Here is a 20,809-nt window from a genome sequence, read left to right as displayed (position 1 = left end):
ATAAGGCCCCCCCCTAAGCCCCTCTCCCCGTATCACCAGGATACACTTGTCGCCTCTTGTGTTTGTTCCCCCTTGCCCTTTTTGGAGTGACCTAAGACAAGTCTGTGAAGCAGCAATCTACAGTACAGAAGACAGAATTCACTTTCCAAGAGCTGTAATGGTTTTACTTTTCCATTGGCACATCCATGAGGGCTTGTTTTCTGTGGGACAAGTTGCATTTTTAAGGTTGGATGCACACAGGGCAATCTGGGCTGGAAAATCTGGTCTGTACATTGGCTGGCTATCCTGATCCTAAAATTAGTCAGGAGACCGGACTCCTTGCACCATAGTGATCTAGGATACGGCTCTACTGTACTAATATCCCAGCATCATGGATCACTAAGATACAAGGAGTCGCATCGGCTGAATAGGTTTGGACCGGGAAATCCAGCAGATGTACGAAGCGTATAGTCATGATCCAGAATGCTCCGCTGACATGGGGCTGCAATGGCAATACTTCATAAAATGTATTGTAAAATGGTAAAAAAATAATACTATGTGGGGTAAACTGGGGAAAAAATGCAATTCCTTTATTTTGTGAATCAATGTTATAACTGTGATCCCAAATGGATTTAGTTTTTGTTACATTTTATTACTTACAAATCCCATTTCCCTTGCATGGCCATATTCTGACACCCATAACCTTATCTTCTATTTCCATCTATGTTGCTGTGTAAAGGCTCATTTCTTTGCAGGGCAAGCTGTAGTTTTCCAAGGTTGTACAAGTGAAATTGAAAGGACTTGAGGGGCCTTGTACGAAAACACGTTAAACACACATTAAACCTTCTATAAAACATAAGAAAGCCCCAGACCGATCCTAATAAATATATTCCGTTTTCTTTACATTTGGCAGTAAAGTTTACAGGTATCCCATAATACAAGGACATGTCACCGCAGTCCATTAACTCTATGAGTACCTGACTTGAGTACATGCTCTGTTGCACCCTGCTGATGCCAGAGAGCATGTAGGTATAAGCATCACTACTACATCTATGGTCGGGTCCATTAGTACTCAATGTTTCTCATTGCTGCAATGGAGGAGGAGATCTTCCTGGGGAAGGGTTTCGCTGCTTGTCTGAAGTCTTCAGGTTTGGTCTTGACTAGTGTGACGATTGTCTGTAAAGTGCGGGTGGGCTGCAGACCCAGGGCATCCATGACATTGATCAGATAATCTAGGTAGACAACATACAATAAGGTTAGATGGAGTAATAGTATACAGTCAGATGCACTGGGGGTCGTCCTCTTCATAGTGGAGAATATAGGGCAAATATATGGAGGCAAGATACTGGGATATTGTCCCTTTCAGGACCCCAAGTATAGGCCATTGAGACAACGACCTCTTGCTGGTATCTACTGTATGTATTACATTTAAAAAGATCTGTAATGGCAGGATCACTTTCCCCCTACATTTACTATCTCCATTATGAGGAAGAGTCCGAATGACGTTCTCATTATCAGTAGTGATCCGGTGCGGAGTTAACTTGCTTTACCTATCCAATGGACGAATGCTGACTGTATCAGGCAGAACATCTATATACGGAATTAAGAGACCGTACCAAATATTTGCCCAAGATAATACAGAAAGAATTGTGATCTCTCACCTATATCGGTTGCCAGCTGTTTGCTGGAGTGCGCTGTAAGGACGGGGATTTGTAGGATGACATCACAGTACGTCTGCATGGTGGCTCTCGCTAGCGATCCCAGCCAATAATCCGCCATGTTGTCCAGTTCTGGAGTCTCTTCCCCTGCAATGTCCACAGAGTACATGAAGTCGGCCAAACAGAATAACCTAATCATCGTAAGATTGATAACCCAGGCCGTTCCTGTAAGTCTGAGAAGTGTTAATATTTGGCGAGGTTTTGCATGTTTTCTGGGTGTACAATATAGAGAAGCCTTTATAAACTTTGGCCTAATATTCTTGGCAGTAGAAAGCCATTAGCGGGTGAATAGGGGAAGGCGCAGTCGATCTATAAATCAAACGATCCAACGTTTCTAGTCCCGCAGAGGGATTACTGAGGACTCACCTTGTTCGGGAGGATAGGGCAATTTCCCAGCGTGCAATGCAAGTTCCAGAGCTGAATCTTCTGGGGTGACAAAAGGCTCAAGATGCAAAGGGAGGGACATGAGGTACTGACCGATCTAATAACACAAAGGTGAAAGGACAGCTCACGAGGAGTCATCATGAAACATCCCCACAGTCACGTATGCGTCAATCTTATGACTTAATATGGGATTCACATGCCCAACAGATGTGCGTCCATCCCCTGGGACATCAGCCCTCCTTCCCAGCTCATGAGGAGTCATCATCCAATAGTCATGACTGCATCAATCTTATGTATTAAAGGATTATTCTCATCCTAGATATTTATGGGGTACTCACAGAGTAGGTCATAAGTGACTAATAGATGTGCGTCCATCCACCGGGACATCAGTCCTCCTTCCCAGTTCCGATTGGCGCCATAGCTGCAGTGATCAGTGGGGGTCAATCGGTGGTGGTCTGACCAATGAGACCCCCACTGATTCTGAGAACAGCGAGTGTTTAACCCCCCGTTGTACATATAGCCTGCAGCTGTTGGCTTAAAGTAGGCATGGCTGTGCTGGACAGGACACATCCAGACCCCAATTCACTTCAATGGGAGCAATGGAAATAGCTGAAGTACTATACTCGACTAGCCCATTGAAGACAATGGCACCGCAGATGCGTCCTGTCCACCGAGGGGCATGCCCCCCATACATAAAACATCCCCATTCTCAGGACTGATGGTGGTGTCAGCAGTCAGACCCCCACTGATCAGATATTTTTCCTCTATCCTATACATAGAGGATAACCCATCTTTGTGCCATAACCTCTTCCATATGGAAGTGTGAAATATTTTGTCACATATTCAATGGCCAAGAAAAGTCACCCGGCTGTCCTGGACGGAGATATACAATTGTAAGAACAGATTGCTTAAAACATACTTACATTACTGATGTACTCAAAAGGAGTGAGGCTGAACGTCGGCAAGTCGTCGGTCAATGTTTCACCGCTGTCTTCGCATCCCCAGCTCTGATAATAACATATAAGAGACCAGAGTGAAGAGGCGTCATACAAATCACTTGTAACCTACTGGATTCCTACAAGAAAGATGGCTGCCTGTCCTCATTGCTGGAGAGAGGAATGAAAAATAATATATAAGGTAGTCAAATGAGCTCTACATGACAAGTGGGGGGACATAGAGGAGAAGGTTCCCTTATTCACCTGCATAGTAGTATCGAAACCTCTAAACCGGAGCTACAGAAAGGCCCGACCTTATGTTTGTTGCTGGGGGCTTCAGGAGTCTGGAAGGAGTGGTAGCACTAAACAGAAGGAATAGTAGAAACTACTTACCTCCATCTTGGGCACCAACAAAAGTTGCTGTTTTATCCTTAGGAAGACAGAATCAAATGCCAATTGATGTGCCACCTGGTTCTGGCGTGTGAGATCGGATCGGGCAGCAGCCAGAAGGTTGGCATTGACCGCTCCTTTCTCCTGTAGACACAACACAGAAGGTTGGATGAGATAGATAGATAGATAGATAGATAGGAGATAGATAGATAGATAGATAGATAGATAGATAGATAGGAGATAGATAGATAGGAGATAGATAGATAGATAGATAGATAGATAGATAGATAGGAGATAGATAGATAGATAGAGAGGAGATAGATAGATAGATAGATAGATAGGAGATAGATAGATAGGAGATAGATAGATAGATAGATAGATAGATAGATAGATAGATAGGAGATAGATAGATAGATAGATAGATAGATAGATAGATAGATAGAGAGGAGATAGATAGATAGATAGATAGGAGATAGATAGATAGGAGATAGATAGATAGATAGATAGATAGATAGATAGATAGATAGATAGATAGGAGATAGATAGATAGATAGATAGATAGATAGATAGATAGGAGATAGATAGATAGATAGATAGATAGATAGATAGAGAGGAGATAGATAGATAGATAAATAGATAGATAGGAGATAGATAGATAGGAGATAGATAGATAGATAGATAGATAGATAGGAGATAGATAGATAGATAGATAGATAGATAGAAGATAGATAGGAGATAGATAGATAGATAGATAGATAGATAGATAGATAGATAGATAGGAGATAGATAGATAGATAGATAGATAGATAGATAGATAGATAGATAGAAGATAGATAGGAGATAGATAGAGAGTAGATAGATAGATAGATAGATAGATAGGAGATAGATAGAGAGATAGGAGATAGATAGATAGATAGAAGATAGATAGATAGATAGATAGATAGATAGGAGATAGATAGATAGATAGATAGATAGATAGATAGATAGATAGATAGGAGATAGATAGATAGATAGATAGATAGATAGATAGATAGGAGATAGATAGATAGATAGATAGATAGATAGATAGATAGGAGATAGATAGATAGATAGATAGATAGATAGGAGATAGATAGAGAGTAGATAGATAGATAGATAGATAGATAGATAGGAGATAGATAGAGAGTAGATAGATAGATAGATAGATAGATAGGCGATAGATAGATAGATAGATAGATAGATAGATAGATAGATAGATAGATAGGAGATAGATAGATAGATAGATAGATAGATAGATAGATAGGAGATAGATAGATGATAGATAGGAGATAGATAGATAGATAGATAGATAGATAGATAGATAGATAGATAGGAGATAGATAGATAGATAGATAGATAGATAGATAGATAGATAGATAGGAGATAGATAGATAGATAGATAGATAGATAGATAGATAGGAGATAGATAGATAGATAGATAGATAGATAGATAGATAGATAGATAGATAATCTCTGACTCCAGCTGTCACATCCAGGCATGAGTAGTAGTATTGCATCTTAAGTGTTACTCTCATTTGATCATCTCCACTTGGTTCCCACCTAACCAGATGGAACAAGGCGCAGGAGAAGTAGTGTGCAGAATTGCAAAGCCGCATGCAAATAGCTGTCATGCCATTGCAACAATATGTCACGTTAGCAATTGCAAACGGTAAATGCAAAATGTGGCTTAACTCTTGACAAAGTGACCCTTTTGCCATATCCAAGAACAAAGACCCCTTTGTTCTATCAATCAGTTGTAACTCTAATGGCTGGACCCCATTAATCCACACGCGACCTTACGCACCAGTGATGTAGTGTCCTAAATCTGCCGATGCCAGTGAATTGTTTAGTCAATTTCTGGACAATCCCTTTAACTACGTCAGAGACTGCAGACTTGGCCCACACAAAGTACATTTCTATTGTAACCGCACATGGCTGGTTCCCATGTCGGGGCTAAGGTGCTACAGCACAGCCGGCGTTATGTAAATGCTTTCTCTACTTAATCCTTTCAGTCCACAGACAAATCTGTTGTAAAGATACTGCTGAGTGATGCGGATGACACACTGCCCCATTGAATGTCAAGTGCAGGCAGCAGAAGCATGGCGAGAGCAAAAACTGCAGGAGCGGTGCCAGGTGGTGCAATGGCGGTGCGGCCATGGACAACAGCCACAAGTGTAACAGCCCCGAACAGAACAAGCAGTTCCTGAACTAGAGGCTGGCAAACGCTGCAGGAATGATTGCACAGATTACCTGTCTATAGGCCGTGTAGGGCTGCCAGTCATAGTCACTGCCTACAGGAGAGGGACTGGCGGGTACAATCCTTATCTGCTGCAGTATACCGCTAATAGCCATGACGGTATTGGGGCAATTCATTGACAGCCAAGGCACAGTAAAGCCAGGTTGCTGTAGGGCTGATCTTACATTTTGGCTCTTGTTTGATCCTTATGATGTATTAGGCCAATGCTATTTATGTAGATCGTGAGCCCCCTATAGGGATATATGATATAGGGATCACAATGTCCATTTTTTCCCTATCAGTGTCTTTGTAGAATGGGAAGAAATCCACGCAAACACGGGGAGAACATACAAACTCCTTGCAGATGTTGTTCCTGGCGGGATTCGAACCCAGGACTCCAGCGCTGCAAGGCTATAGTGCTAACCACTGAGCCACCGTGTCGCCCCAAGCCAATGCAGGTAACAGGTAACAGGGACAGGACGGAATTTAGGTTTAGTGTCCCTTTAAGAGGAAACAAACAAGTGATAACATTAAATAACAGAGAGGTGGAAATAAACTGAATGTCCATAATACAGAAAGGAAATGTACTGACTGACTGATGAAAGGAGATAGATTTCAGCACAGCAAATATTGGAGGAGCGCGGCATATGATAGCGTTATTATTACGTAAGAAAGATCTCTGATTGCTCGGCGACTATCAACTTTCATCCCAGTGGTGCGGAAAGAACAAAACAAAGGCCGTGCTCACCTTCAGCATGTACAAGGTCTCCATCAGACTGGCATACTCGGCCGGGTCCCCCTTCTGGAGGTAGTTGTATTCCTGCCAGGGGTTTTTGCAACTCTTGCGCTCGGCGGTGTTGGCTTCCTGTATGCCGGTGAGGCTGCGGGGGCTGTAGGAGTCAGACAGGTGCTTACCGGCAGTGGACAGGATCCTAAAAGAGGTGCAATGTACAAAACGTTTACAGCACATATATACGTGCTAATATACAATACGCATCTATTCCATCCATGCACTGATATTTTCGGCATTTGTTATTATTAGTTACTATTGTTTGGTGTTACGGCTTGGTACACTATGCAACTGCTTCCTTAGGGCTAGTTCACACGTGGGCAAAGGGGAGGTTTTTGACAGCGGAATTCGCTTCAAAAACCTCTCCTTTAACATGGTGGTCTATGTAGACCACTAGCTTTTTTTTTCCTCCTAGCGTTTTCCGCCTGAAGAAGCGACATGACCTTTCTTCAGGTGGAAAACGCCTGAAGAATTGCATAGAAGTGAATGGGAGGCGAAAACCGCGCGGTTTTTTACCGCGCGGTTTTCGCCTGCAGTTTCTATAGCACATATAGGAAAAAAAAACCCTAGCGAAAACCGCTAGCGAAAACCGCGTCAAAAACCTCGTCAAAAACCGCGTGGAATGCAAAAAACAGCATCAAAAAAACTCCTCGAGGTTTTTTACCTCGCACAAATAAGCTAGGCGGTTTTCACGTGTGAACTGACCCTTACACTACAGCCTCAGCACCATTTTATCGTGTGACCTGCCACCATTTTGCTCCATCATATCATATATAAATGTTTTATGACTAATGTGTAACTACTTAAGGGGATTCTACCAATAAAATCAAATTTTTTCTGCCTACCATGTAGGAATAGCCTTAAGAAAGTCTATTCTTCTCCTACCTTTATAAGTCTTCTCCGCACCACCGTTCAGTAGAAATCCCGGTTTTTGTCTGTATGCAAATGAGTTCTCTCGAAGCACTGGGGGGCGGTCCTTAGCACTCAAACAGCACTGGGGGCGTCCCCAATGCTGCGAGAGAAATCTCCAGCGCCGCCTCTATCTTCTTCAGGAACGAGCATTACACAGTAAGTAAGCGGCCATTTTCTTGTGGCCGCGGGCATGCGCAGTCGGCTCTGCCCAAGGCCTAGAAGTTTTACCACCAGTGCCGGAAGAAGACGTGTGAAGAGGGCATTCCTAAAGAAGATGGAGGTGGCGCTGTAGAGTACTCTCGCAGCACTGGGGACACCCCCAGTGCTGTTTGAGGGCTGAGGCCCACCCCCAGTGCTGCGAGAGAACTCATTTGCATACCGACGAAAATCGGGATTTCTACCGAACGGTGGCGCGGAGAAGACATCTAAAGGTAGGAGTAGAATAGCCTTCGTGTTATCAAGAAAAAATGTGATTTTAATGGTAGAATCCCTTTAAAGGGGTTCTCCAAATAAAAAAGAATACACACTCGCTTGTCCACGATACTCCGGTGTCTTCCAGCGCGGTCCTAGTGCTGCTGTTCCCATATTTTATTCCGGTGGAAGTGGAAGTCCCTGCCACACGAGACCACTGAGGTCAATCAGAAGATTAAGGCCTACTTCACACAGGGTTCTGCGTGAACTCATTCCGTCGCGGCTGAAGCAACAGGACCGCGATGGGAGAAACCGGAATACCAGGGACAGGCGAGTATGTTTTTTTTCACCTTCCCTGGGCCTAATATAATTTTATTTTTTTTTTAACCCTTTTAGGTTTAACAAAAGCAGAAAGAAAAATCGGTCATCAGTGTTTTTTCCCCAAATTTACACTTTGCAATTTTTTATTTTTTCATTTTCCCATAACAATGTACAGATTAGTAAATGGCGCCATTAGGAAGTACAATGTGCCCTGCAAAAAATAAGCCATCGTACAACTGAATGGTAAAATAAAATTTAAAAAAATGGCTTTCAGAAGGAAGGAAGTAAAAGACAAAAATACAAAACTGAAAAATGTCATGTCCTGAACTGGTTAAAAAAAGATTTCTAATTTTATTGTGGATTTTGTGACATTTTTTGGTGCTTTATTTGTATTAGGCATGCAAAATAACTTTGTCTTTGATTTTAGTTGCAGTACCCGTCCCAGCCTATGAACAAGAGTGGCGCTGTTTCCATGTCTGGCTCATATTACAGAAATGCACTTGTAGAATTAATATGGCAGCAACCTGACTTGTCATTTTAAGTAGGGCTTAGTACACAAACAAACCTGTGGCTTAAGAACGGAAAGGTCTAAAAATACCAAACCACAACACGCCTCTCCGCAGCGGAGGATTACGGCTGACAATGGGGTCTGATTTATGACGAACAGGAAAATAAGGCAGATACAAACAGAGCGGGTACACACAACACTGGCACAATACCGCCGCCGGGACGCCGACATTATTCCCAAACAGCATGGGAAATATTGACACTTGACACCGATATGACTGGAAACACTGAACTGATGAAAGGAGGCGCTGACCGCACCATTAACCCTTTCATCAACTGCTTAGAAAGATCGTAAAGGTCAAATCCAGTCAAGATGACCCTGCGATAGGCTATAGAAAATGTCTCATGTCAGACCAACACCAAATTCACCAATATGAGGTCCAAAGAGATCCGACCCCTTTGATACTTACAACAGCTCGGGACCAAGAAGCTTCACATTTCCAGCACCAGCAATCTCCGAGCGCTCCTAAACGGGTGCGATCACTTCCCTTCTAGAAATTTAGAGTGCTCCCAGATCTCAGACTTTAGGGGTTTGTCTCTCTAAACCTCATCCTCACATGTGTGAGATTTCAAGTGTGCAAAATGGTATAGACTTTCACTACAGGTTCCAGCTTTTGCAATGCAAACTGAAATCTGTTTGCAAACCCACAGCTAAGTCTGCATTGTGCGCTGGAGACTGTCGCAGTGTCCACCTTAAATGGGCATACAAAAAAATCCTGCACGCTGAACTTTTTTCAGTTGACATCTCACCTGCCCCATTACAGTCAATGGGGTTCATTAGACTCTGCACATAGAGATTGTGTTGTGGGTTTGCGGCACAAATTACAGCAGACAACCTTTGCTTAGCCTTAAAGGGATCCTATCATTGAAAGTAATTTTTTTCTGAGTACCACGTAGGAATAGCCTTAAGAAAGGCTATTCGTCTCCTACCATTCGTCGTCTTCTCCGCGCCCCCATTTGCCTACAATCCCGGTTCTTGTCGGTATGCAAATTAGTTTTCTCGCAGCATTGGGGGCGGTCCTCTGCACCCAGACAATTCTGCGAGAAAACTCACTCCAGCTCCGCCTCCATCTTCGTCAGGAACGTCATCTTCACTGTCTTCTTCCGGCTGGGTGAGAGTGAAACGCATGCACAAGTCGCCTCTGCCTGCGGGCCGCGAACAGAGTCAACTTCACAAGCGGGCAGACATTTTTTTGGTGGCCGGCCGCATAGGCGCACATGCGCAGTAAACTCCTATAGGTCTGCTCAAAATTACTTTCAATGATAGGATCCCTTTAAAGGAAGAAAATGTGACCTTGTTGAATTTTTTAGGATATGTTTTTTGCAGAAGGAATTAGCAACATGAAAGGGTCAGCCCCATCTTCTAAATAAAATCATCCTTGAGATCTTAGAGCCGTAGGATTGTTTCACAGTTTTTCCCTGCACAGTGGCGCCCCCAACCACATTGGACTTGAATGCGGCTGCCTTAGAGTGAGGCCCCACTATGCAGGGAATGCTTATAGGGGCCCAGTGATAAAGCAGCTCTGCGGCCACTCTGTTCTCAGGACTGGTTTTATATGTGTAATATTTTCATGCAACTTTCCAGACACATTTTTGGGCTATAACCAGAGCTGATGTGGATCCTCTAGGACTGCAGTTCCCATTACCCTGTGGATCCCGTGATTGCTGGGTTAGGGGAGAAGCAGCATCATGGCGGCTCCCATAGCTGCTCATGCAGTGCTCAGGAAGGCAAGGATAGTAACACACTGTCCCTGCCTTCTCTCTCGGGACTCCAGCTGTCAGATCTAACGTAGATGGTCAACGTCTGATCGGCAAGTAGTTAGAAAATGACAAAAATAGGAAAACGCAGACAACACTTCTTACCGGCTCGCCAGCTGCTGCTCAAAGTCTCCACATTGGCGTAGCAATTCTCCACAAGTGGCTATGATCCTGACGATGACAAAGAAAGAAATCAAAATGACTGGCACATCACAGAAGTTTTCAACTATTGGGGTGCAAGCTGGAGCCCCCATCAATCCCTAAAGCAATCACTCCCAATCTCAAAAGGAAGTCTGTCGGCTCTCCCACAGGTCCTTGTGACTTGGTGTCTCAAGTAGATCTATCCTAATTCTGTCCCTGGCCACAATACTTACCTGGCTCCTGGGCACTAGTCCTGGCTGTTCCCTCAAGGAGGAGACCGCGGTTGGCACCAGACATTGGGCACAGGTGGAGTGAGGCTAAAGAATACTTCCCCCCAAACCAGTGAGGAGCTATGCAGGTATTGGGAGCACCAGAGATGAGTCCGGGGAGACTTAGGAGACTCATCTCTGGGTAAATATAAATGGTTTATCATATTTTGGCCATTTGGGACACTAAATCACCCATCCATAAGGTCCTCTGGGTGGTTTAGTATCCTATGTAGACCTGACAGATTCCCTTAAAGTCAACCTTTCACCACCTGCACCAGTTCTAGTTCTTACCATCTAATAGTCGCTGCTCCACTAATTCCAGCACAGTTGGAAGTTTTTCAGGCTCCAAACTGCTATGACCCATCCTGCTGCAATAGGCCTGATGAGACTACAACATAGCGCCCCCACCCTGTCACTCAAAGAGGTGAGAAGGGGGGCATGTTAAAGCAATGTGAGGTGCAGCAGTTTGGAGCAATGGAGCCGCCCTCGGTGCTCCAAACTGTTCTTTACATATCCTGAAATAAATGAAAATCTCTGCAACGGGGACACGAATTTTCATGGGGACAATGACGTTAAAGTCAGGAGAACCTGAACTATCTAACTTTGCTATTGGCTTAATAGGCTTCACCCAAGTGACAGACTCCCTTTATGATCACAGTTTTATCTTATTAGTCACCGCAGCCTCTTGCAATCCAAGACACTGACATTGCAAGACAGTACACATACATTGTGTTCCACCAACTTTGTGGACATAAGAAGGTGGTGCAGGACACAGGTCTACTGATCCAGGTCACTGTTTGCACAAATGTGTCTGACATCTCAATGCAGTGTGCTAAAGCCCCCGACCCTGTTCTGTCCTGCAGCTTCCCCCATTACCGTTATCGTCTATCTTTGCAATATTTTTAAAATCAATTTCTACGGGATCTGACCCATAGGTTATTCCCAGTGCAGAGGGCAGTGGGTGAGGCCGGCACTGTCGTCCTTCTACCTTCCCTGCAGCCACTCACACTGTCACAGATGACACCGACTCCCCTCTTCTCAGGCTGCAGTCTATTAAGTAGAACAGAGCCCCAATGCTGCGAGAGAACTCTCCAGCGTCGCCTCCATCTTCTTCTGAAACGCCCTCTCCCCGTGTCTTTTTGCATCCTGGGTTTCAATCTTCTAGGCCTTGGGCAGAGCCGACTGCACATGCCCAGGCCACAAGGCCACAAGAAAATGGCCGCTTATACAGTAAGGTTGTGTAAGCGCAAATTTTCTTGTGGCCCGGGCATGCACAGTCAGCTCTGCACGAGGCCTAGAAGATTGAAACCCAGGACGGAAGAAGACACAGAGAAAGGCCGTTCCAGAAGAAGATGGAGGTGGCACTGGAGAGTTCTCTCGTTGCATTGGGGACGCCCCCAGTGCTGTGAGAGAACTCATTTGCATACCGAAGAAAACCCGGATTTCTACCGAATGGCGGCGCGGAGAAGACACCTAAAGGTAGGAGAAGAATAGTCTTTCTTAAAGGGGCTCTATCAGCAAAATCATGCTGCTAGAGCCCCACATATGCGTGAATAGTCTTTAAAAAGGCTATTCAGGCACCGTAAATGTTATATTAAATTACTCCCCAGTGTTAAAGTAATACCCTAAAAAAGAATATGATCTACTTACGCATCGTGCACGCTGGGCGGGCATTCAGGGTGCGCCATCTTCTTTATCCACGCCTTCTCTTCCTCCAATGTCCTCGGGTCCCGTCCTCCTCCGGCGCTCGCGAACTGACATTTGCTAAAAAAAATGGCCTGGGCGCATGTGAAGTAGCTGTAGTAGAAGCCGCATGCTACTGCGCATGCGCCCAGGCCATTTTTTTTTTTTTTTTATCAATGTCAGTTCGCGAGCGCTGGAGGAGGACGGGACCCGAGGACATCGCAGGAAGAGGAAGCGTGGATGAAGAAGAAGACGGTGCACCCTGAATGCCCGCCCAGCGTGCACGATGCGTAAGTAGATCATATTCTTTTTTAGGGTATTATTTTAAAACTGGGGGGGTAGTTTAATATAACATTTTTAAAGGCTTAATAGCCTTTTTAAAGACTATTCACGCATATGTGGGGCTCTATCAGCATGATTTTGCTGATAGAGCCCCTTTAAGGCTATTCCTACGTGTTAGGGAGAAAAAAAGGGAATCCAATGATAGGATCCATTTAAAACCTATTCCAAAATCTGCAAAATGTCTGCGAGACTGGACCATATAAGTCATTATTACACTTACTAGAGGACTAGTCTGAATTAGTCCCCTGATCTGTAGGGATCCTTTGGATCTGAGTCGATCTATTGGTATATAGTAAAGCACAATTGACATTGAGACCTCCGTCCTCTTGACCTCTACCTGACTGAATGCTGAAAGGCCGTCCAATCTTCCAAGAATAAAGAATCAGCGGGGACATTGTCCAACTTGTACTTCTTTCTTATTGACTGCAGGGTGTTTGTGAAATCTGAGACGTATCTGCAAAATGAAACACAACAAGCGAAAGGCGTTGGAGCGAAGACCTGACGTGACAGCTTTTTCACACCTGTATGTCAAAACGCGCTGACGCTGCCAACAAGCGAGCGGTAAGTAAGCAAAACTGGGCTTTGCCTTTGTTTGACAAGAGCCATGCCAGTAAATGCTAATGATATCCACTGACTTTCCCCCGATAAATCAGTCATAGCTGAACGACCCTGGCTCCATGCCCATGGTGTAATGATGCCAATTACTACATTGTCTGGGACACGGCGCTGACATAACAGCGGTGACATGGATTGACTCGATGCTGGTGAGGACAGATAGTGAGAAAGGGCACAAGTTATCAAGAACCGAAACGGCTTCCCTTTCCTTTAGCACCTCCTTTGCAAAAAATCCCAAAAATGTTCCTTAAAAGGGTGGTTTTAGACCCAAATATCCTATGCTGAATATAGTGAGCACTACTTCAAATCACCTACAGTCCATAGACAGAGACACAAGTCAATTCTAGCTGCCTGTTGGCACCACTAGAGGGAGCTGAGGAGATCACTGGATCCAGTCTTATCATTTAGAGCAATGTAGAAACATTGGGGAACTTTATTAAAATAAGCTAAAGTGGAACTTTTTGGGGGGCACGGCTGTTTTGCACCAAACAATACACAGCTCTGTCCCTTTTCCGAAGTGCTTACCACAATCTGTTGGGCAGGGACGACCCAGCCCAAGAGATTTGGACGACCCAGCCCGAGATTTGGACGACCCGGCCCAAGAGATTTGGACGACCCGGCCCAAGAGATTTGGACGACCCGGCCCAAGAGATTTGGACGACCCGGCCCAAGAGATTTGGACGACCCGGCCCAAGAGATTTGGACGACCCGGCCCAAGAGATTTGGACGACCCGGCCCAAGAGATTTGGACGACCCGGCCCAAGAGATTTGGACGACCCGGCCCAAGAGATTTGGACGACCCGGCCCAAGAGATTTGGACGACCCGGCCCAAGAGATTTGGACGACCCGGCCCAAGAGATTTGGACGACCCGGCCCAAGAGATTTGGACGACCCGGCCCAAGAGATTTGGACGACCCGGCCCAAGAGATTTGGACGACCCGGCCCAAGAGATTTGGACGACCCGGCCCAAGAGATTTGGACGACCCGGCCCAAGAGATTTGGACGACCCGGCCCAAGAGATTTGGACGACCCGGCCCAAGAGATTTGGACGACCCGGCCCAAGAGATTTGGACGACCCGGCCCAAGAGATTTGGACGACCCGGCCCAAGAGATTTGGACGACCCGGCCCAAGAGATTTGGACGACCCGGCCCAAGAGATTTGGACGACCCGGCCCAAGAGATTTGGACGACCCGGCCCAAGAGATTTGGACGACCCGGCCCAAGAGATTTGGACGACCCGGCCCAAGAGATTTGGACGACCCGGCCCAAGAGATTTGGACGACCCGGCCCAAGAGATTTGGACGACCCGGCCCAAGAGATTTGGACGACCCGGCCCAAGAGATTTGGACGACCCGGCCCAAGAGATTTGGACGACCCGGCCCAAGAGATTTGGACGACCCGGCCCAAGAGATTTGGACGACCCGGCCCAAGAGATTTGGACGACCCGGCCCAAGAGATTTGGACGACCCGGCCCAAGAGATTTGGACGACCCGGCCCAAGAGATTTGGACGACCCGGCCCAAGAGATTTGGACGACCCGGCCCAAGAGATTTGGACGACCCGGCCCAAGAGATTTGGACGACCCGGCCCAAGAGATTTGGACGACCCGGCCCAAGAGATTTGGACGACCCGGCCCAAGAGATTTGGACGACCCGGCCCAAGAGATTTGGACGACGCGGCCCAAGAGATTTGGACGACGCAGCCCAACAGATTTGGACGACCCGGCCCAAGAGATTTGGACGACCCAGCCCAAGAGATTTGGACGACCCAGCCCAAGAGATTTGGACGACGCAGCCCAAGAGATTTGGACGACGCAGCCCAACAGATTTGGATGACCCAGCCCAACAGATTTGGATGACCCAGCCCAAGAGATTTGGACGACCCAGCCCAACAGATTTGAACGACCCAGTCTGACAGATTTGGACGACCCAGTCTAACAGATTTTCTGCAATTTACGCCAGAAGTTATAGCTGTTCCAATCCATGGCTGGAGTAAATTTCAAATCTGGTGCATGGGACCGGCCCAAGATAAGCCAGGATTACAGGCTTGACTCTCTAAATTCTGATACATCTCACACCGGTGGAGGACCGGATTAGGACTGGTGTAGGAAAAATAATTTTTAATAAATTGCCCCCAAGTAGGCCCTATAGCTCACTCTAGTGGTAGCCGCAGGGGGACAGAATTGAATCATTTAAAGGGGTTTTCTGAAAGCAGAATGGACTCCCCTCAACCCTTGGTTTGACAAAACCATGCTAACTCAATGCATAGAGGACAAAACAAAAATCCCACTACACCAGCTGGTTTTACTGGCTGGCTCTCCTTCGCTCACCACATAAACCTCCATCTAGTTGCACCCTGGCCTGCTGTTGCCTTGGCCCCCCCACTTAGCTCCTTAAACGGGGAACAGAAGCTCGGGCTATATCTCATTATGCAGACCGACCCTCTCCGATCACCTTCATGTGCTCCCCTCCTGTGATACTGTTATTAATGAGTGTATTGTTAATGACTTCATGTAGTTATTTCTTTCTTATATTTAATGGGTCATGTTTTAAAAATTAATAAATAAAATAATTGCAAACTTGGGAAGGCCGCAGTGATAGGTCATAGTGATAGGTCATTGGAAAACCTGTTTACCTAGGTTTAGGCAGGGGACGTGTAAATGCTCAGACTTCTACAAAGAAATAAGACAACATAGAATGGGGGACCAAAAAAAAACAAGAAAATACAAGTCCAGAGGTGAACTTTTAGGTGTCTGATCATCGTGCGGAGCTGCAGGTTACCAGGCTGAATGGCTTTTTGCACATTTTCCCAGTATGACTAGTGATGTCATGGATCCCGGCCAGCGTAAACTACCTATGATTAGCTGTGACATATCCGGAACGAATCTGCCCTGGGGCTGAAGGGCTCTCCTGTGTCTTTGTAACATGAGGTTATAGGTCTTCATTGGTGACCGTACTCACTTTTTAAACAGAGACTGCAGAGCTTGTAGCAGGCCGCACACCCCCAGTCCATCTGTCAGTTTGATGCATCGCTCCACTGCTCCCGATGCCAGGCTGAAGAGCCGAGACACAGAGTGCGAAAGTTCCTGGACACAGTCTAAAGCCTCGCCGTGCTCCTGCATGACATGGACAGAACAATACTTAGGATAGAGGTGAAGTCATGACACAAGCTACACACAGATGATGGAGGTCCTAGACACGTCCATGTGTTCAATTGTTCAGAATTGTGCTACCACTCAGCATAGAAACCTATTATCTGATACACGCCAAGTACAGTGAAGGCATATGGCTGAGCACGTACAATGCCTTTACAAAGCAGTGGTTTGCTGGGGGCCTCTTCAGTGCCCACAATTGCAAAAAAAAAAAAGTCATTATAGATCCTGCAGCAGTGAGTACGATTACAAATAGAGTGGGAGAGCGAGCACTGAAGAGGCCACTATACAAAATTGTTCGACAAGGGTGCAACGACTCCCACCAGTCTAATCCTGAGCCCCCCTTTAAGGCTGGGTTCACATCTGCACTCAGGAAGTCTGTTCTCCATTCATCCTAAAAAATGCAGAGAGAAGTCCCCCAAATAGACCGGAACAATGAAAACCCGAACACAGGCGTGAATCTACTGTACATATGGGGTTGCGGTTGTGTTGGCCATACACCTGAGATAGCTGTACATACTGTCTATTCCCGTCTTACCAGAGGTATAGCACTCAGCTGTATCAGAAGATGTGACTCCTCCAGGCCCCCGTACTGCAGCTGGAAAGGTTTGTACGCACCATACACCGCCTCCACCAGCTCCGTCACTTTCACAATGTTGTGCTCCCCTGAAACAGAAACCAGAGACATCCTTATTACGGTATATGGGATTAAAATACAGACATCGTGTATTAAAGTAGCAGACGCTGAATTTTCATTGACATTGCTTCCATATTGGTGTTGCATTTTACATAAGTTCAGTTTATGGCTCTGGTTTGCTGCAGTTGATATTGGGCGCCATCACTAAAAGAATGCACCAAGCTGGCACCGCCGTCAGCAACATACAGGAAGTGATGTGCGCCCGGGCAACACTCCCTCTCAAGAAAACGGTGTGCTTTAGTTTGCGCTTTCTTCTAGTATTTCAAGTGTCCTCATCCTAAGTACTGATCTCTGGTCTGCATCCAACTCCGGCATCTGTTCAGGGCCTTAGATAAATTCCACCGCAGACGCCACTTGAGATATTAGGTAGGCAGGACACACAAGGGGGGGCGGCTGTATATACCCAGCCGAAAACAGAAGCAATAGGACAGACTTTTACAGGGACTACTGTGAGGGGTCCAGCTCAGAACATCGATCCTACAATGACTGGGCACTAGAGGTAGCAACCAAAGCACCTGGAGAGTTCTTACAAAATCCGCCCCGAGGTTTCAATGCTGGGCGTCCATGTTTGCAGTACGACATGCTGGAATGGGTGCGAGCGGTAACCGCTGTGTCTCTGTATTCACATTTCGCATGCCTCACTAAGCACACCGCCTCTTATCAACCCCATCACCTTATTGCAAAGTTCATGTGACTCTGCAACTGAGATCCAAATATAACTCAGATACTTCTAGGATAGAGGCTGTACCCAAAGCGGTCTTATGTCGCAATCAGTGTGCGCTACTGAACTGCAATACCACACACAGCCACTAACAAATGAAGGGCGCTAAAGAGGAGGAGGGTCACTGCCAGTGAGCAAGCCTTGCCAATACTAGGGGTATTATAGTCCTTCATCCAAGTGCTCAGCTTCTCTTCAGCAGTGTGGCATCAAGACTGAACCGCCGCTCCATACTAGGCACACTATTCTTGTAATCGGTGGGGGAGGGGGGTGTCGAAGATGGAGAGACCCTAACAATCAGACACTTAACCCCCTATTCTGTATCTATAGTCCAATATCCAATATATTTCCCTGCCTTGACCTTCATGACATCTATATGGGTCAGGAATGCACAACTCAGCAAAATTCGGCAGCTGCAGAGTTAAGCGGTGACACGGAAGGGAGCGGAGCGGAGCTGTAGTGTTCTCACAACTATTACCGTGGCTATCAGCCAGCACTATTGACTAGGCGAGAGTTGGAGAGCCAAGAACAAGGAGCTTTAAGGAGAAACAGAGCATGACACTGTCTGAACAAGGCCTGACAGCACTTCTGTAGCTGGAGAACGTTCCATAAGTTACGAGCCTGCGCCGGAAGACATTGAAAAGTTTCAATGGTAGAATCCCTTTAATGGGAACCATAACCCCATAGTTGTCTCTCTAGATCTGTAGCTGTTTCAGTTTGCTGTCCTAACCTTGTCCCTAAATATTGCTGTTACACAGTCTGTATATAATAGGAGTTCTAAGCCACGCCCCCTTGCCTGCTGCCGCCCCGACACCACCCACTTGACATTAGAGTCTCTAGTGATCACATCAGGCGCCAAACAGCGCTGATTGCTCAGGAACCGTGGGGGCTAGAGAGAAAATCCTGACTGCACCGATTTCAGAGGAAGGGGCGCCTATGAAAGGATGCAAAGAAGTGGAGTTTCTTTTTTTTTTTTTTCTTTTTTTGGTAGAGTTGGAAGGGACCTCAAGGGCCATCGGGTCCAACCCCCTGCGAGTGCAGGTTTTCCTAAATCATCCCAGCTATATGTTTATCCAGATTCCGCTAAAGTTGGTGGAGGTTGTGTAAGATTGAGGGTTTCCTTAAAGGGTTTTTCAGGATCGGTGATATCTATATAATAACTAAGGGTCCCCTTTTTTTTTGACACAACACATCCCATCTTACCGATATGGGGCATGATGGCAGCCTCCAGAGCCTTAGCAAAGTGACCAGTGGCCTGGAAAAGCTCCAGCAATGTAGTGAGTTTATGCTCCGCACTGGTCCTCTCCATGGCTGTGCTCAGGCAGACGGGGATGGACGGCACCATGGCGGCTAGTGTCTGTATCAGCAGGACGGTCACCACCTCGTGAGGCTTCTTAAATATCTGTAACAAGAATACAAATCCTGTGATACTAAACATGAATCCAGAAGTCACACCCCTAAAATCAACTAATCATGGGGGGGGAGGTCTTGGTCCCCCAATCCACCAACTAGCAATACATCTTATTTAAAGGATTTTTCCATGTTTTTAGAATGGACGACTTAAACCCTAGGAGAGGTCATCAACTGAAAATTTGTGGAGGGGGTCCGACACCCAGTACCCCTACAGATCAGCAGTTTAAAGTCATCAGCCGTCGCAGCTCAGTCCCATTCAAGTGAATGGATTGAGCTGCAATACCAAGCACTGCCACTGTGCTTGGTTTGCAGTGACGCTCACCCTAAACAGCCAATCAGCAGGGGGTGCTGGTGTCAACTCCTGTCGATTGAAAATCTAAGGATAGGTCATCAATTGTTTAGCCTGGAGTCCCACTGAATATGATTTTAACCCTTATATTTTACCGTCTTGTGTAGAGAGGAAAAATGGCTGATACCGAAAACCTATGAACAAGCAGCTGTTGACGGATCCGTCAACAGGGGTCCCCAAATGTCTGTCCTCAGACTGCTGTACCCATTCAATGTTCCCATAGCAGAGTGCGGCCCCCTGTGCAGACATAAGAGTCAGGAGACCTGGTAAATTAAGGAATATCCCTTTAAGTGTGAGTAGGATGAGGGTCTGTTGCGGATCTATTACTCTTCTTCCAGGTACGCTATAAAGTCCATGCTATAGAGAAGGACGTACGCTACCGCGCTGCCTGGAGGTGAACCGAGAACACGGAGCGGGGGATAATTAAAACTTGCTGACACTATGCGCTTCACAGAAATCCTATCATTTTAGGGCCGGGATAATGAATGGCGTTTATTCTGTCGGCCTTTGCTACGTCTGACCATGCACATTTTTAATAAATTTGAATTGGACGCTCGGCTGATCACTGCAACGTCTGGGCTTTGTGGATGCAGCGGATTAACCCTTTATATAGCCAGGAGGCGGACACTGCGTAGTACTGTCTAGGGGAGACAAATTCTATTCATTTGTACTGAAATAGTCACCCAGCTTTCCCAGACACCTGAAGGCTCCTATCAGCCTTGCTATGTAGTAGTTCATCCGCATAAACTAGGCATAGTCCGCATTTAAAGGGATGATCCAGTTCTTCCAAACTGATGGCCTATTCTTACTACAGACCATCAATATTCAATTAGTGGGGGGTTATAGTAACGGGGCCCCACTAAGGCGGTAATATGATGTCTATAATATAAAGTAATATAAGGTATAGTAAGATATAAATATAAATATCAATATAATATTAAATATAATAATATAGTGTTAGAAATAATAGTAGTAATAATAATAATAATAATAATTAGAGATGAGCGAGTAGT

The 20,809-nt window shown here is 45.8% G+C and overlaps 1 protein-coding gene across 2 annotated transcripts in view; it reads right to left on the bottom strand.

Moving 5' to 3' along the window:
* Positions 1 to 548: 548 nt before the first annotated feature.
* Positions 549 to 20,809, bottom strand: part of COG7 (component of oligomeric golgi complex 7) — a 32,675-nt gene continuing 12,414 nt past the window's right edge. For both annotated transcript variants that reach the window (XM_075283779.1, XM_075283780.1), the window contains exons 8-18: positions 19,238 to 19,436; positions 17,158 to 17,285; positions 16,429 to 16,583; positions 13,192 to 13,308; positions 10,525 to 10,590; positions 6,409 to 6,592; positions 3,410 to 3,550; positions 3,005 to 3,088; positions 2,064 to 2,178; positions 1,641 to 1,784; positions 549 to 1,211 (exon numbers count right to left, since the gene is read on the bottom strand). In XM_075283779.1, coding sequence (XP_075139880.1) covers positions 1,045 to 1,211; positions 1,641 to 1,784; positions 2,064 to 2,178; positions 3,005 to 3,088; positions 3,410 to 3,550; positions 6,409 to 6,592; positions 10,525 to 10,590; positions 13,192 to 13,308; positions 16,429 to 16,583; positions 17,158 to 17,285; positions 19,238 to 19,436 — 1,500 coding nt within the window. In that variant the 3' untranslated portion in view covers positions 549 to 1,044. The remainder of the gene's footprint in view (positions 1,212 to 1,640; positions 1,785 to 2,063; positions 2,179 to 3,004; positions 3,089 to 3,409; positions 3,551 to 6,408; positions 6,593 to 10,524; positions 10,591 to 13,191; positions 13,309 to 16,428; positions 16,584 to 17,157; positions 17,286 to 19,237; positions 19,437 to 20,809) is intronic.

Source organism: Leptodactylus fuscus, chromosome 8, assembly GCF_031893055.1.
Source record: "Leptodactylus fuscus isolate aLepFus1 chromosome 8, aLepFus1.hap2, whole genome shotgun sequence".
Lineage (NCBI taxonomy): Eukaryota > Metazoa > Chordata > Amphibia > Anura > Leptodactylidae > Leptodactylus > Leptodactylus fuscus.
This window is presented reverse-complemented; position numbering and strand designations above follow the sequence as displayed.